Source organism: Dioscorea cayenensis, unplaced genomic scaffold, assembly GCF_009730915.1.
Source record: "Dioscorea cayenensis subsp. rotundata cultivar TDr96_F1 unplaced genomic scaffold, TDr96_F1_v2_PseudoChromosome.rev07_lg8_w22 25.fasta BLBR01000431.1, whole genome shotgun sequence".
Classification (NCBI taxonomy): domain Eukaryota; kingdom Viridiplantae; phylum Streptophyta; class Magnoliopsida; order Dioscoreales; family Dioscoreaceae; genus Dioscorea; species Dioscorea cayenensis.
Window position 1 is genome coordinate 65,822 of NW_024086822.1, and position 18,594 is coordinate 84,415.

The 18,594-nt window shown below is 35.7% G+C and overlaps 2 protein-coding genes across 2 annotated transcripts; both read right to left on the minus strand.

Annotated features, from left to right (window-relative positions):
• Positions 1–1,925: 1,925 nt before the first annotated feature.
• On the minus strand, positions 1,926–4,471 carry LOC120254369 (putative disease resistance protein At3g14460). Its single transcript, XM_039262475.1, has 3 exons — positions 3,268–4,471; positions 2,469–2,554; positions 1,926–2,379 (listed from the first exon to the last, which is right to left on the minus strand). The coding sequence occupies exon 1, from the start codon at positions 4,445–4,447 to the stop codon at positions 3,416–3,418; it is 1,032 nt and encodes a 343-aa protein (XP_039118409.1). The 5' UTR covers positions 4,448–4,471; the 3' UTR covers positions 1,926–2,379; positions 2,469–2,554; positions 3,268–3,415.
• Positions 4,472–7,758: 3,287 nt separating this feature from the next.
• Positions 7,759–9,776, minus strand: LOC120254371 (putative disease resistance protein RGA3). The gene is made up of 3 exons (XM_039262478.1): positions 9,677–9,776; positions 9,200–9,572; positions 7,759–8,280 (listed from the first exon to the last, which is right to left on the minus strand). The coding sequence occupies exons 1-3, from the start codon at positions 9,774–9,776 to the stop codon at positions 7,794–7,796; spliced, it is 960 nt and encodes a 319-aa protein (XP_039118412.1). The 3' UTR covers positions 7,759–7,793.
• Between the last annotated feature and the right edge of the window lie 8,818 nt (positions 9,777–18,594).

Genomic DNA, 18,594 nt, shown 5'->3' on the forward strand with positions numbered 1-18,594 from the left:
TTGTGATTGATTAGATAATTAGTAATATTTACTTTTAGGATTTTTTTTTTAAATGGATAAATCATATTTATTTATTAAAATTAAAGAAAACAAAAGTGAAAGAAAAACATATGAGAAGACCACACATGCAAGAGAGTACAACTGACTTAGAGAAAAGAGGAGGAGAACAACACAAAGCTGGGGGAGAATTGATCCACTAAGAGTTTAATACTAATTCAACTATTTAAGTTGGTAACATGATGAGGGTAAGTTAATTTATACTCTATATATCAATATATGGGTAAATTTTTTGATAGGATATCAAACTATAGCTCATTTTGGGGTCCAAACTTCAATTTGAATTAAAATGATTGCCCAACTTCAATTTTGTTTCACCAAAAGATCATTCAATAGATTTTGGCCTATTTTTGATAATGTAATGTCAAAATTTCCCTATTAACAGGTGAGATAGAATTATCAGCTGAATAGCCAATGAGTTATATATATGATGATAAAAGAATTTTCTGACATATACAACATCAAAAATATGCTAGAATCTCTCAAGTAACCACTCGATGAAATAAAATTGAAACTAGATAACCATTTTGATTCAAATTGAAGTTTGGAAGCCAAAATGAAAAAGAACCATAGTTTAATACCCTATTAAAAAATTTACCCCATCAACATATTCTATAAATCAACAAATTCTAGCCACAACTCGGCAGGGCAGGCTTTGGACATAGGCTATTATGGCATATCACCATGCCCCTTAATCTAATAAGGCCCTGTAATTCATCATTTTTTAAAAGTACATTTAAAATTAAAAGTAATGATAATAATAATAATATATTTACTCAACCGTATTATTAAAAATCTTAATTATTTTTAAAATATAGGATTTAGTCCACTTAATTGATTTATGATAAAATAAAATTATATCAGGGGCCTGATTTTTTTGGCCTCGTAAGTCACGATATTTCTAAACAAAAATATTTAAAATTTATTTATTTATTTATAATAATAATTATTATAATAATTATTATTATTATCAATATAATCATATTAGTAAGAATCATAAATATAAAACTTTTTAAGTGCCACTCACAAAGGGGTGATAGGCAGTGGCTTAACATCATATGAGTGATTAGAGTCATATAATGTGCACCCCAAAAAATATTTAAGAAATCAAAGTGAGTTCATATATTTTTTACCATGTTACTTTTGAGAGAAGAAAAATGACATCCTCCCATATGAGACCCATGAATATTAAATGAACAGTGATGGTACATGATTTATACTGTTCAGTGCATGCACAATACTAAAACAATATTATCGACAAGGGATTCGACCTTAGGTCAACCCGTTCGCCATTCTCATAATATAAAACAATTTTTATTATGTAATTTATTAAAAATTATTTTAATTGTTTTATAATTTTGCTTATGGCCTCATTTACTCTAAGATTGGGCCTGCAACTGAGGTTAATGATCCAAATAAACTTGTTTAACAATCTTTCTTTTACTGTACTTAATATAAAATGTTTCTGCTTATAAGATAATCCTTTATTTTTTTGTTAAAGTGGATAAACAAATAAAGTTTGGGATGATATCTCAGAGACAAAAAATGAACGAACATGTGACCGTACTAATTATGGAAAAAAAAAAGGCACAAACAGAACAAAAACTGAACGTAACCAAACTAACCCAAACAAACTACAAGAACAAACAGACAAACATAAGATGGTAAACAGGACAACTAATAATAAAAGATAACTGAATTTGCACAGTACTAAAGAAAGTGGACAATGGGCTCTAAGAAAATGGTGAGAACAATTAACCTTTCGTTTGGATAGGCATATTCATTATTGGCATTATTGGTTTATTGCCTAAATTTCTCATAAAGGAGTTGGAATCAAATTTTCATTAAATGAATGAAAATAAGGCCACCAGAATCAACAATACACAATTTTTGTAATCAATTCTGAAATCAGAAGAGGAATTCTTTTCATTCTCAAACTCATTCTATAGGTAAAACATGCAACAATGGCTTTGATTCTCCAAGCAATAAGCTTCTGCTGATTGCTGATGATAGATAACAGCATCTGAGGATCCATCTATAATGTAATGAACTTTTCTACTTGTTGCCAAGAAATAACCACCAGCAACTCCAAATTCTTCCTGAGTTCGATCGGGAAAACCAAGCCAATTTTTTATTTCTCCTGGGGGCTGGGGGGTTTTATCTTAACATGTTGAGCCTTTATCCTTTGGAGATTTGCTTAGTCACAGATAGCATAAAGCTAATACAAGTCCAATTCTTTGAAGAGAAAAGCCCAAAATTCTTGTGCAAAACAATATGTGAATCAGCTGGGCATCTCATCCTCTTGATAATGAAGTGTGGTCCCTGCACAGAGCAATTCACTAATATCAAAACCTCCTCCACCTCCTGAATAAACAACCGAGTCACATGAACTATTAAGAGTAATACATTACCACTTGCTGCAGTATAGTCACTGATAAAATGGCTGGAAGTTGGTTTGGACAATGAGATCAACTCAGGGAAACTGCAAAAATGAGAACTAGAAAGAGTACACCTCGAGAGTTATTTACACAATGAAAGACATGAGATAACTAGGAAACATCTTTTCCTCTGTTGTCCTGTGCCAAGATATTATAACAAGAACAAGTCTTTTTTAACCATAGGAAGCACAATGAACATGGACAGATAAAACAAAGGCACACATCAAGCGTGAAAGAAGCACAAGCAGAACTAGATTTTATCAAATAAGAATATGTTACAGCTAGTGTTCTAATTACAAACACACAAGGGAAAAGGCAGTGATAATGACATACTCCAAGACATTCCATACATGTTGCTTACAATATTAGTTAGTTTACATGATTCAATGCATCATAATACAAGCATAGATAACAGATTGAAAGAAAAAAATAAATAAATAAATAAATCCTTCTACTTTGCTATCTAAAGAAAACAATGGCGCAGAATACATATAAACTGTTAAGTCTTAGTTAAAATTCTTTGACAAAGACAATGGGTATTTAATAAAAGAAATGTTCTGTTCATTATATTTTCTACGAAAGAAAGAAATAAAAGAGAAATTAAAACAAAATAATAGCAGTTAGAAGGTGGCACCAAAAGGTATAAAATGTATCAAGCAAGCAAGCAAAACGGCTGATGAAATTCGCCACCGAAAGGACAGAATTTGTCGCAATGCATTTGATCATAACTTGGCATGAGAGTACTACTACTTTAAGCAGGAACAGGGATTACCATTTATGCTTTCATGATGTTATAGACAAGGTGCTAGTAGTGTCCTTCTAGAGCTGCTTTCTATGGATCTTTCTGAGATGCTAGAGACAAGGTGGAAATACTCTCCTCATGGCCCGCATCGCCTCTCTAGCTTAGGGCATCCACTGATTTAAAGCCTTTTAAGAGTAGGAAGCCGCTGTTGGAGGCCTTCTGGGAATGACTTCAGTGCTGGACAATCTTTAATATATAGCTTCTGAAGGGAAGTAAGGCCTTGCATCCCTTCTGGTAGAGACTCTAGCACAGGGCATTTTGATAACTCTAGTTTAAATAATGAAGTGAGGTGTCCCATATCTGAACATAAAAACTTGATGTTTGGACATCGGAAAACAGACAAGCTCTTGAGTAATGTGGGGCACTTGGGCAATTCTATCAGCGCATCACAATCAAAAACACCAAGATCCTCTAGAAACGGTAGACCACAATCTCCTTGTGATGATGCACCTATCAAATTTTTGCAAAAATATAAACGCAGCTCTCTGAGGGACTCAGAATCTCTCAACATTTCATCCGGCCAGGACAATAGTTCTTCAAAATGACCCATCGCGAGAGTTTCGAGAGAGGTGAGGTTCCGCAAAGCCGCTAATAATGAGAACTGACTGCAATCATTAATATCTAAATAACGAAGTGATGAGCTTAAGGGTCTTGTGTCCTCCTTGTCTTCCAGTAGCAAAGTCAACTCCTCACATCTCTCTAGAGACAATGCTTCAAGAGATTTCAAATGCTTGAAGAACCCCTTCTCCTTGGACATGAGTGCGATTTGTGTCCCGCAGTATGATTCTGTTATGGATAAATCTATGAGAGTTGGAATTTGTGGTGGCATGGTTGTCAACTTCGGGCAACGAGTAATCGTCACATTAACAAGGCATGGAAACATGGGTGGAGCAGTTTCTCTATCCTCCCCCGGATACCACCCTTCTAGATTAGCCATTTCACGCAACCTCAGAAACCTCAATGCAGGGAATAATGATAATGCATCGCCTGTCGTGTTATTAATAATGTATTTGATGCCATCCATTCTACTAATAGTGAGTTCTTTAAGATAAGGTAATTGCTCCAGGGGTGGGAGTTGTTGGCATCCTTGGCAACCTTCTAGTCTGATCGTTACCAAATTTTGAAGTTGCTGTCCGTCTCTAATCCACATTGAAAACTGTGTGCCCGGATAATCATGCAGTCGAGCACTTTTTAATGCAGACGTGAGGTTTCGGGGCTTCCAACACTTGTTCGCATTGGCCACCCGATGCTCCCCAAGACAGGGACAATGAGTTAATGTTTTGTCTGCTACTCATATTAGCTTCTTTTGCCTCATCCGCATTCTTCACCTCGTGGAGGTCACACAAGTCAAATTCACTGTCAAGATTCCAATGCTTTAACTCTCCTATCTGGTTCCCCCCGCTTTCTCAGAGACAATGTATTTCATCAATGTTTTCAAGCCACGCAATCGACTTAAACTGGACGGCATGATTTTTAGTTCTGGACAATCACTAAGATGAAGATGTCTAAGACTGTTCATGTACACTATGCTCATGGGAAGTTTAGTAAGATAATAACAATGATTCAGGTTCAATGTTTGCAAATTTATAAGCATACAGATTGATTCTGGTAGTTCCCTTATTTTAGTACCAGAAAGATTAAGATATCTTAGATGGTGCAAATATTGTATTGATGTAGACAGCTCGTCAACATTTGCTTCATAATAAAACTTGAACACTCTGACCAACTTCAACTGTGGACCCCATCCTCTTAATTAATTTTAAATTACTTTTAGTTAAATTTTAACTACTTATTTATATTTTAAAAGGAGACCCTTATCTTATCCCAGCCTCCCGGATCTGATTTATCGTTCCGTAACACCCGAGCGAGGATCCTCACGCGATATTTGTTTTGGTTTAAAAATTAAAGGAGAGTAGAAAACCGGAGGAAACCCTATCTCTTCTCGTGTCGTGTGGTGACCTTGGTAGGTGCTCTTGATATTTTGTTCCTCGTTGAATTTTGTGACGAAAGATCCAAGGTAGGTGCTTGAATTTTATTGTGGTTGTGAGATCTTACTTATTCTCATTCTTAGTTTCCACCCTATAGACTACCTTAAGAAATTTGATATGTGTTCACCAACCTTTGTGTTTATTCATTCATTTATGCACATGATTTATGTTTGTTAGGGCATCCTTCGAGTGCTTGATTTTGGATAATCTGATTTGGAGTCTTGGAGTTGTGAGACATTTAGGTAAGTATCCCACATATAAATTATGCTATGTATATACGTTCTTTGACACTAGCTAAATTTGTGAAAATAAGTATTTATTTATTTATTTTGTGATAGATAGGTTTCAGTTCATTATTCAAATTATATTTATTTAATTAACAGTATTTTCGGAATTATTTTTAATATATTTAAAACTTCAAATTAATGATATCCTGTAGAATCTGAAATGTCTAGATGTGTACTCAAATCCTGAATATTTCAAGTATTTGAATTTTCAGTTAATTCATTTTAAATCCTGATTATTTGCCATCTGAATTTCATGTATTTGATTTATGATTATTTAAATTTTTGAATTAAAGATATGTTTAAACTAAGAGATCTGGAAATTATTTAAATATTAGTTTTCTTAAATTTTTAATTATTATATATACTACGTTTGCAATCAGGATCATATCATTCCTGTTTTTTTTATTACTATTATTCCTTTGTTTAAATTATAGTTAACTTTTGAATTTCAAAGTTGTATTTCATTTGTTTTATTCAGACAGTATAGCTTGTGAATTTCAGATACTATATTTAAAGATTATTGTTAACTTTTTTTAAATTCAGATTTTCTATTCTACTGATTTTGGGTATTTTATTTAATTTTTGTTTAACAAATATTATTATTTTTATTATCTGTTAATGTATGGATTCTATTAATTGGTTTATTTTGATATGACAAAAAAATGGGATCATGTTACTGTAAACTCTTGTACTTTGCTTGTTTTGAATTTTGTTAGTTCATCGTTTTGTGAACAAGGTACTTTGATATAGAAATTAGTCCCCAACTAACTTTGCAATAACCCTGTCACTGGGAGTTAAACACTGACCGTGTCGAAACGTGTTTTGTTCTAGAAACTATAGTTTCCCACTGCTTGCCGTCGGTGCAGAATATCGGCCTTTGTTAATTTTGGCTCGGATCACCGAGGGTAAAAATATGACTTTTGTTTTGTCTCGGGTCACCGAGGGTAAATATATGAATTTTGTGATTTGTTTTGGGCAATAGTTGTTTGGGGGATCTATGTTATGTGAATTAAACTTATGTTTGGTTTTTGCAAATCATTAAATTATGATTTTTGATAAGTGATCCCTATATTTTTAGTGGGTGGTTACTGGGCTGTCAAGCTCATAAATTTTGTTGTTATTTTTTTTTCTTTCAGATCAAAAGTAGAGGTCAGTGACGGATAGCTTAGCAGGGATCATTGGGCCACCGTCAATCTTCTTAGCATGTAATAAGTCCCGTTGTTGTGGGCATAGTTTTTATTTGATTAAATTTGTAGAAACTGTGCAAGACACTTAGTTATTTCTTTTAGTGTTGAACTCCATTCTTGTTTCTAGCCTTTGCTCTCTGTTAGACTTTTTTTGTGATTTGTTGAGAACAGGTTTTGAGGCCTTACATGCCTACTAAGCCTCAGCTTGGTGGGTGTGTGGCCGTTTGTCAGTGCACTGGGCCAGGGGAGCCAGGTTCAGGGCGTGACATCAACTTTGACAATCCAGTGAAGTTTGTTTGGACATTTAATGCAGTGCGAACACTAGGGGGGCAATCACCCATATCATATCCTACATCAAAATTTAATTCGAAATGGCGGGTCCTTTTTGAAATTTTCATGAATTCGTTTCTTTCAGCCAATGTGGAGCACTCATCTCCAGTAACAAATTGTGCAAGGTCATGGATGAGATCATGCATCTTACAAAGTCCACAATCATAAGTAGCATATTGTAGAAGAGATCTCCATATCAATTCACTGAAAATCTCATGGCCTTCAACTTCTATATCTTTTCCAGTTTGAGATGGAATAAACCCATGAGCGATCCAAAATTGAACCAGCATATCTACTTCAATAACACTATCCTTTGGGAAGAGGGCACAAAAGGCAAAACATTTCTTCACTTCAGAAGGCAAATTAACATAGCTTATCCACAATTCTGGTCTGATTTTATCTGTAGCATGTGGTATATCCCATATTTCATTATCTAACACAGCTTGCCATTGACTTTCTTCGATCTTGGATTGCATGAGACTCCCCATTACTTGTATTGCAAGAGGTAACCCTTTGCACTTATTGACAATTTTTTTACCAATCTCTAGGAATTGTGGTTGTCTTGATACACTTGTGGTGAATGCTCTTTGTTCAAACAAAGCCCAGGAGCTTTCTTCTGATAAACCTTGAAGAGTATAAGATTTCCTTGCACCCATTATCCTTGAGCAGTTCTCATTGCGTGTGGTTACTAAAATTCTTCTTCCTTATGCTCCATCGAGAAGCAGATGTCTAAGTGCATCCCACTTCATGTGATCTTCATTCCAAACATCATCCAATACAAGCAGATACCTCTTATGCCCCAGGAGTTGTCGTAGATCCCTCTGTAGCAGTTCCATGTTTGTATGATCACAAACTTTCCCAGAGGCTGTGTGTATGATGTTTCCAACGAGCTTTGCCACATTAAAATCATCGGAGACACATACCCATATACGTAGTTGGAAGTGGCTCTCTACATCTTTAACTCCATAGACCAACTGAGCAAGTTTCGTCTTACCTAAACCGCCCATACCGACTATGGAAACCACTGTCACTTTCTCTTCAAAATGATCACGTATCAGCATCTGCACTATTTGCTCTTTCTCTTCATCTCTGCCAATTACTTCTGATTCAATTACATGAGACTGTGTTTGTGGCCTATTCCTCCAAGGACTGTTGTTGTTATTGTTGTTGTCTGCAACCTTAAAATTGAACTTGTTGTTGGGGTCCAGCCCATTTGTTGGGTTGGATGAATAATTAGGCTCCATGCCCATGATGAAAAAAAAAAAAATGAAGCTAGGTCAATAGTGGAGAAGATGGAGGACAAAGAGGTAACTTTACAAGGTGAAAGTTTTCTCATTCCTTGGTAATGAGAATAGGTTATGCTTGTGATGAGTGTGATTATCCAAAAGAAGTGAGAGAGGGAAGGAAAAGAGGGAGAAGGAGAGAAGGCTAGGGCAAGGAGATCGGACGGCCAAACCTCGCCGGATCTCACTCAAACTCCGGGAGAAGACTCCTTGCAAGAAGCACTACCTATTGATTAGGTTTGATCCTTCTATTTCTCCCTACTTGTTGTTTGTTAGCCATCTTGATGATGATGATGATGTTTGTCAATGAGAACTCTTCTGTCATGAATGCCTTTGTCCTTGTGCTTGTAAACCTCTAGTTAGCTAGAGAAGATCCATTGTAATCCTTTATTGACCTAGTGGATACATGTTTAAGAGGCTCTAAGGAGTCCCGTGGTTTTTCCCTCGATTTGTAGGGTTTCCACACTAAAAATCGTTGTCTTGAATCTTTGTTTGTTTGATCATCTCATTCTAACATGAATGAGGGGTTTGATAGCATTTTATGAGTTGTTTTGAAGCTTTGAAGCCTTGTAGAACACTTGGGAGGAACTTTGAAGCCTCAAGGAAGACATTGAAGGTTTTTTGCAGCTTATGCGGGCTGCATACGGGCCGCACAAGATCGCCAGTGAGCTTCACGGGGTGTATGCGGGCGCATGAACCCCGTAAGTGAACAGTGTGCTACAGTATTCATACTACAGTAAATTGCTACATTACCAATAGGCAAAAAACCTTACGGGCAACCGTGCGCGCCCGCATACCGGTCGCATTTCCGGCCAAACCCCCAACATTTGTGCATCTCTTCTATGATACCATCTATTCTTTGGTTGATGCTTCTAAGCTTGTGCCCCAACTGAAGTTGAAACAGGAGTGGGTTATGATCAAGAGAGAAAAAGTCACGCACCTTGCTTTTTAAGGGACCGTAAAACTGGGCCTTGCGCTGGATGAGTAGGACATGTGTGTTGGCCTGGTCAAGGATGTCATCAGCATCGTAGGCAACATCTCTGAGCAGCATCAGCCAGGACTTGACAGTCTGATCCATGAGCTGCCTCTCCTCTGCATCTTCAACCAGAGGCTGGATTTGGAGTAAATACCTACGGAGCTTCTCCAGCTCCTCATCAACTCCTCCCCAAATTGGGCGTAGATATTGAAGGACAGGAGGTGCTGTTAAGTCGATGATCAGTCATAGGGCTTTCACGAGAATAGCTTCCACGGCCATTGTTCCCGACGAGAGATCTCAGGAAGAAAGATGACTCGGTTGATTGAACCCACTTCTTGATCAGATATTATTGGGGGTGAGACCGTCCACAGATAGTAGATCGGTTTGCTTGGTGACTTTTCAATGTCAACAGCTCCATGGCCACCCATATTTAAAAATAGTAATATTTTGTACCGTCACCTTATTATTATTATTTTTTTAAATTGTTTGGTTGATCTCCCTATTTATTAATGTGCCTTTATCAGGTATTTAAAAAAAATAAAAAAATTGAAATGACAAAAGAATAGGACAATTAAATAGACACATTTAGAAAAGTATAGAGATTTATTACTAAAAGCATAGTTAATAAATGTAACACTTTAGATTTATGATGAATAATAAATAATAAAATATACAATAAACTTATAAATTATTAAATAAGATAAATATTTATAAGTCATTTTTTAAAAGAAATTGATGTATTAATCTATGTATTTATTTTAATTATTAATACATTTTTTAAATTTTTATTTATTTTGAAGGCCATTTTTTAATTAAAATTTTAATGAAATCTCAAAATTAATTTAAAAATAAATAAATCACGTGTTATTTAAAAACAAAAGGGCACAAATACATATTTGCGATATACAAGAAAATATCAACTAAAGGTGGAAGAAACAGTAATACGCATCAAATACAAAAGTAAGAAAATACACCACAATTGAATTTTTATTAATTTTTTTCAAAGAGCATCATTAGCAAATTTTTTTTCTATTTGTTTAGCAAAGTAATTAGATAAATGAAAACTCGATTAAAAGATAGGAAAAATTATAAGACATTAAAAAAAATTATAAGACAACAAAAGGAAAATAAAAATAGAAAGATATATAAAAGACAAAACTTCTACTAGAGATGGATGTGAGTAAAGAAAAAAAAACTAGTAATACTTTAGAAATAGTCCGTATAAAAAACCATCGATTTGAGATGGCATGATTTATACCATCATAATACTATTTATATATTCTTCTTTTTGTCAAACCACTGGTAGCCCAGTGGTAATGACACCATGCAGTGGTGGGCAAAGTGCTAGATCACAATTATTTATGATGAAATACTGTAGTAGACTATTTATCACTATCCTCAGGTTAGGTATTGTTGACATTATTGTTTAAATTGGTTCTATTCTTGGGCCCATATACTGTTTTATAATACTGTTTAAATGGGTCTCGTGAGTCCTTTGTGAGAGGTGTTGCATCTCTCCACTCCGTAGTTGCATGGTATAGAAAATTTATTAGTCAGATTTGATTTCTGAAAATTTTTTTGGTGTTCACGGTACTTGCCTAAACTGCCATATGGGCTAGCGCTTGTCACCTTTGTCAATATATTTTCGTCCTTTGTATTTTGTGCTAACAAGCATTATTATAATATAGTGCAATGGTGCAATATTTTTTTTCTGTGTTTAATATTTTTCCATTATAGTTAATATTAATTTATTATTATTTATTATTCATTATTTTTATTTACTAATTTTCAATTCTATTTAGGGTTTATTTTAAAACTGTTTTGCATTCATTAGAACAACTCAGTTAAAGGAATGACAATTGAGAAAAGTACTATTTCAAATCACTTTCCGTCTTTAGTTAAAAGTTGTGTTCCGCCATTCATCCCAAACAGCACAATACAATGGTACAATGGATGTTTCATGTAAGCTTTTAAAAATGAGCAAAGTTCTTCGTCAATTTAAATAAAAAATTCAAGGATTGGCAAATGAAGTTGAAAGCTTCAAAGAACTTGTTGCTACTTTCCTTCTTTTAGCATGGTTCATTGAGGTTACTAAAAAAGGAGAATATAAATAGGGTTGCTAAATGAGTTGAGCCTTTCTCATTCAGCTCAATAAGTGGATAAGTTGAGATTAAATACACTTATCTTGTTTGGTAATTTTTTTTAAAAAAAAGTGGACAAACCACATGCTTTCATTAAGAAAAAAAAAACAACAAAGTAGTCCACTAGTGGTGGAAGCCAACAAAGTACAACAAAAGAACAACATAACAAAAAACTAGAGGAGAGAAAAAGAGCAGGATGGGATATAAGAATGGTAACAGATAACAAAACCCCTAACCAAGTCAGGAGCATGGCTGTGAGCAAACTATGGACCCTACTCTCTAAATTGCTTATTACGTATTGTCGTATCGTGTAAGCTGACCAAGGAACCCCAAATTATGCTTAGCTGTCATAATAGACCCTTCTAACCTAGCTTTCTTTGTTTCCAAAGCTACTACAATCCATGTCAAAAACATATAAACGGTTTTGGCGATCACAAAAGAAAATGCAAAATAATTATCTTAAAAAGTGTGTGTTTCTTTACAGCCAAAGATTCCATATTATAGTCCCAGCGTCCCTCTTAGAGGAAGAATGTTTGAAAGTCTGGGCAAAAACCATCCAAATACTGTTAGCATCTAACATAGAAGGAGAGAGTTTTTGGAGGATTCGATTGCGGAATAATAGAGGACACAACTGGTGGTAGGAAGTTTGTTACACCTTCTTACAGCCAGAATGTCTAAAGTAGGGATATAATTGTCCCATGCTTGCCAGTTAAAAAGGTTGACTTTCTTTGGGCATAAACTTTTCAGGATAATATTGGATGTCTCACAGAGGATACCTCCATGACTAATGAACCCATAAAAAGATTTAATAGTGAACTTCCCATTAGTTGTAAGGTTCCACGTTTTAGTGTCACAAGCCGATGTTCCTTGGGCGAGAGTCCCATGGTTGAGTTTCTAAAGCGCAAGCTGGTGAGGAACCATGTAAAATTAGCAAAGTGTAACAATTCCTTAATTGTAGCAAAAGGGTGTTGTGCAGAACTAAAGAGATCTGGCTATAGGTACATTGGTGAACAATTGTTCACCCATTTGTCATACCAAAAATAGGTGGTGGAACCATTGATGATGTTGGAGGAAGCGCAGGCCCTAGAACCCGAGTAGGGATATATGAGGAGGCCATTCCAAAAGAAAGACTTCTTACGTGAAGACCGGCAGAAAATTTCCCAAAGTTGGTGAGTCCTGATAATAATCAAACTAGAAAACCTTAGTTTCACACCAAAGGCTTTCAAAAGTGATTTTCCACCACCATTTCCCAAGAAGGGTGGCATTAAAGTTTTCTATATTCAAAATACCCTGACCCCCTTCTCTTGAGGCAAACATAAGAGTTTCCAATTTACTAACAGGGCTTAAGTCTTTCTATATCCAGCCAATCTAGAGAAAGTCCCTTCTTATTCGATCGATGGATTGCACCATCAAACTTGGATGTTTGTAAATGGACATCGAATATGAAGGAATAGACGACAGGACTAAGTTGACCAAGGTTAATCTACCACCCAATGAAAGGAATCTAGCCTTCTAGATGGTTAATTTGAACTTAATTTTTGCAATTAATACTTCCCAGTCCTATCATTTTGGTTTACTCCCAAAGATAGGTATCCCCCAAATACTTTACTAGGAGAAAACCTTTTACACATTTCAGAGTTTAAGCTAATAAGATTGCAAGCAATTGACTAATTGAGGTTGAGAAAATGTTTGTTGAGAAAATGTTTGTTTTATGAAAGTTGATGGTCAACTTGGACAAACCTTCAAAGAGGTACAGGATTAGCTTAATAATTATGAAATCCTGAATCTCCCCTATAGTTAGGACTAATAGATCATTTGCATATTGTAGGTAACACATTCTCTCTAAAGGTCTTAATGGCACTCAGAACAGGACACCAAAGTCTAGGGCGTGGTTAAACATAAGGCTTAGAACATGAAAGACCAGGGAAAACAAAAGTGATGAGAGGGGATCTCCTTGCTTTAGGCCTTTGAGGTGTCTAACATAACCTTTATGGACTCTGTTCAAAAGGAAATTTGTTTTTAAAGAAATCAAAATCTATTTCACTCACCCAATCCACCTTGACCCAAATCCATATGCCACTATGAGCTCTTGTAGAAAATTCCAATCAACTATATCAAAAGCTTTTGCAAATCGACCTTGATAATGCGACCTAATAGTCTTCTCTTATGGAGACTAAAAATTAGTTTTTATGAAGTAACAATGTTATCTAGGATACATCATCTTTTGATGTAAGCCGACTATGAGAGATCTACTAGCAATTCTATGACTTGCTCAACCTGGTAGCAAGGAGTTTGGACAGGATTTTAAGGGATAAATTAATGAGACTACTTGGCCTAAAATCTGATGGATTTGTTAGGAATCAGGGAAATGCTGGCCTAGTTGATTCTCTCTAGGTTGACTGATTCCTCAAAGAAACCATCACAAAGATTGGCTAAATCATGTTCCCCTATGTTTCAATATTTCTGGAAAAAGGAAAGTGGAAGTCATCGGGCCCAAATGCTTTATCAAGCCTAGGTCAAAAGTATTGTTTTTAACTTCATTCTTGGTGAAAGGGAAATGCTTCAGTAAATTCAATAAGGCTTGATTTCTTACATTTGATATTTATATAGAAATACGTTGTTTTTTTAATAATTTATAACTAAGTTATTAAAAGAGTTATTTATAAATTTAATTTTAACAAATGGACTTATAAACATTTTTAACTTATAAAAAAAAGTTTTTTGACAAAGGTGAAAACACTGCCCCACAAAGGGGGTCTCAAGGAATTCACATATATGGTAGTGCACCAATTAGGGTAGCTTATTAACATCCTAGAAATTTGTTAATTCGGTTAGATGTCACATGGCACGTATATGCCAAAGAGATTTTCAAGAACCAAATCGAGCTAGTAAATCTCTCCTATTAGCTACAATATTTATATAGTATTCTACAATATGTGAACAACACTGCTGACCAATAAATTTGATCCTGGGTTTGTCCATTCACTATTTAATATAACAACCCATTGCACTGCACTAGGTAGTGATTGTTAAGAAAATCCATATTATAAATATTATTTTAATAAGGGTTTGTATGAAAATTTCCTTCACAATAAAAGAAATAAATTCTAATTATGTTCTATATGGAGGCTTTAATCATTACCATGACCCTATTAGAGAATTAATTATTAATAAATTGTAATTAGTTGTACTATCCCTATAATTAGTTGTAATCCCCTAATTGTAGGATAATCTCACTAATTGATTGTAATTTCCTAATTCTAGGATAGTTTACTATTTCTATATTTTGACAAACTCATGACATTGCCCAACTTTGTGTATAAATACTTATTCTAAATCAATGAAATGCAACCCATTGTTTCTTAATACTCTTCTCTGTATCATCAACATGGTATCAAGAGCCTAATCTTTGTGGGCATATATATATATATATATATATATATATATCTTCTCGATCAGCATCCCTCAAAACCTTTTTCCAATGGCTTCTAATGAGACCTCTTTCCCACCAGTGATCCTATCACTATCCAAAACTTCTAGGATCCTTAACATCTCCTCCTTACAAGAAATTCATCCAATATTACCAAATTGTCTTCAACCAATTATCTCACCTGGAGCCTTTAAATCTAATCTCTTCTTGAAGGCAACGATCTTCATCATTTCATCGATGGCACTCATACTCCATCACCACCCACCGTCATTGTTAATGGCATTGTATCTTCCAATCTGGCATACACAACTTGGAAGCATCAAGATTGTCTCATCTTTAATGCTCTCCTTGGTGTTATGTCTGTTTCGCTGCAACCACTTATTGCTCGCACCACCACTTCCTTTGATGCATGGCAAACCTTGGCTCACACCTACTCCAAACCATCTTGTGGTCATTTTAAACAATTGAAGGCACAATTAAAGTAGTGTGTAAAGGGCTCAAAATCAATTATTAAATATATGAAGGCAATCAAAACTCATGATGATAAAGTTGCTCTTCTAGGGAAGCCAATTGATGATGAGGTTCTTATTGATCGGGTTCTTGACGAACTCAGTGATGACTACAAATCAGTTATTGATGTGATTAATGCCCATGACATGTCCATTTCTTTTGCTAAACTCCATGAGAAACTTCTCAAGAAAGAAGCTTCTCTTTAGACTGGTTCATCATCTTCTCTATAACTACCGACAATGGCAAAGCCCACAGTCTTTTGGAATTATCCAAATAGGCGTCCACACCAACCCCAACAACCACATCCCACCACTATATCTTTTTCTCCTGATCAATGCCAACCTAAACCTTATTTGGGTCATTGTCAAGCATGAGGTATTTAAGGACACACTAGCAAAATGATGCTCGATGCTTTATCTTGTCACTTATCAACAATCCTATACACCTCATTCTTAAGGCTCTCAAGGATATTGCCCCTCCACACCTTGGCAACCAAGAGTCAATCAGACTGTCCTCGGTACCACCACTACTCCTACATGGTTGCTAGATAGTGGCACACCTCACAACGGTACATTTGACCTGAGCAACCCTTTCTTCATAACCTGTATCAAGCATCTAAAGATGTCATGATTGGTGATGGATTGGCTCTTCACATCACCCAGACTGGTTCTACCACCATACTCACTTCCTCTTGCACCTTTACTTTACAAAACTTCCTTTTTGTTCCTCCCGTGAAAAAGAACTTAATTTTGATCTATCAATTTTGTCCTAATAATCATGTTTCTATTGAATTGTCACCCTCTACTTTCAGGTGAAGGATCTAAACACGGGGTTAATCCTTTTGATGGGTGCACCTAAAGATGCCGTATATGAGTGGACAACCATATCCTTTATCAGTTCGTTCTTCACCGTTGCTTGCCTTTTCCAGTGTGAAGACCACTTTGTCCAAGTGACACTCTCACCTAGGTCATCCCTCATTTCCTATTATGAAAAACATTGTTTCTAAGTTCTCTTTACCATTATCTAGTTCATTATCTTCTTTCAAGCATTGCAATGCATGCTTAAGTAATAAAAGTAAAAAAAAAAAAAATTCCATTTTCTTCTTCTACCTTAACCTCATCCCATCCTCTTGAACTTCTCTTTTATGATGTTTGGACCTTTCCTATTTATTCTGTTGATGGTTTTTAGTACTATGTTATTTTTGTTGATCATTATACCTGATACGTTTGGTACTATCCCCTAAAACATAAATCCCATGTGTATGATGTCTTTGTGCTCTTCAAGGTATTAGTCGAAAACCAATTTAAACATCGAATTGTTACCCTCTATTCAGATAATGGTGGTGAATATAAAGCCCTTCATCATTTTCTCTCTACCAATGGTATATCCCACCTAACTATGCCACCCCATACACCTGAACACAATGTTTTTTTCTAAACGACATCGTTGCCATATTGTTGAAACGTATCTATCTCTTCTCACTCATTCCTCGATGCCTCTAACTTTTTGAACTTATGCCTTTGCCACTGTTGTATATCTAATCAACCATATGTCCACACCCACACTACATCTTTTATCTCCTTTTGAAAAACTCATTAGGTCACCACCCAACTCCTCTAAAGTTTGGGTGTTTAATTGCTTATGTTATCCGTGGCTTTGTCCTTATCCTCAACATAAACTTGACTCTCATTCCACTCCTTGTGTTTTTCTCGTCCACACAAAGTGCTTATAAATGTCTTGATCTGTCAAATTCTAAAACATGTATTTCTCATAATGTGAAATTTCTTGAAAACTCATTTCCTTTTACCACTTATCAACCTCATCTCTCTCACACCACTTCAGAGATGATTTCTAAATGGCTTCCCCAGTCCAGATTCTCCCTATTTTTGGTGGTTCACTTAATATGTCTCGACAAAGGGATCCCTTATGTCAACATCTGTCACAACATGCCTAAGTGGTTGACCAACCCTCCTCACTAGTCAATCACCAACCTCTACTCTCAAATATCCCTTTCCTCGAACCATACAATTTTGAGACCTTTTCTACTTCAACGATAGCTCAACCTACCCATCAAAACATCCATCTCATGATCACTAGAGAGAAAAACAGCATCCACAAACCCCTAACCAAGATGACTCTCATTGTTGTCCTTTCTCATTCATTAGATTTTGAGCCTTACACTATTAACCAAGCCCTAAAAGATCCCAAATGGAGATAGGCTATGAATGATGATTTGATGCTCTTGTTCGGAATGGAACATGGGAGCTTGTTCCATCTACTTATATGCAGAATCTTGTTGGTTGTAAGTGGGTTTCCATATTAAATGGCTTGTTGATGACTCTATTGACAAGCACAAAGCCATATTAGTTGCTAAAGGTTTTCATCAGTGACCTGGCGTGGATTATCATGACACTTTTATTCCAGTTATCAAGCCAACTACAATACGCCTTATTCTAAGCCTAGCAGTTAGTAGGGGTCGCCTATTGCGACAGTTGGATATTAACAATACCTTCCTTCAAGGCCATCTTCCGAAGATGTCTACATGGCCCAACCTCCGGGATTTGTTGATCACGACAAACCCACCCATGTGTGCAAATTAAATAAGGCTATATATGGACTCAAGCAGGCTCCAAGGGCTTGGTATCTTGAACTTCGCCAATTCCTCATTGAATCTAGCTTCATCAAGTCTCATAAAGACACTTCTCTATTCATGCTCCACTTAGGCGACACTACTATATATTTACTTATTTATGTAGATGACATTATTATCACAGGTTCCAACACCAATGTTATTCAGTGCTACATTAACCTTGTGCCATAAATATTTTCACTCAAGGATATTGGTGTGTTATCTTATTTTCTTGGCATTAAGGTTCTCACCACTTCGTCTAGTCTACTACTTCCTCAACAACACTATATTACTGATCTTCTTGCCTAGACCAAAATGTTTGGTGCACAATCTATTGCTACACCGCTTGCCACACATGAAAATCTCACACTTTATTCAGGTATAGCATTGAATGGCTGCAGTGAATATAGAACCATTGTTGGTAGTCTACAATATCTTTGCCTCACTCGCCCAGACATAACGTATGCTGTTAACAAGCTTTCTCAATTCATGCATTACCTGACATCTGAACTTTTGATTGCTGTAAAACGGCTGCT

Bases quoted from the DNA above. Each gene is read 5' to 3' on its own strand.
- LOC120254369 (XM_039262475.1), bottom strand. From the start codon at position 4,447: ATGTGGATTAGAGACGGACAGCAACTTCAAAATTTGGTAACGATCAGA.
- LOC120254371 (XM_039262478.1), bottom strand. From the start codon at position 9,776: ATGGGTGGCCATGGAGCTGTTGACATTGAAAAGTCACCAAGCAAACCG. The intron at 9,573-9,676 runs GTTCAATCAACC...TCGACTTAACAG, and splicing joins AATATCTGATCAAGAAGTGG to CACCTCCTGTCCTTCAATAT. The intron at 8,281-9,199 runs ATGTTGGGGGTT...CCCCAACAACAA, and splicing joins ATCATAGAAGAGATGCACAA to GTTCAATTTTAAGGTTGCAG.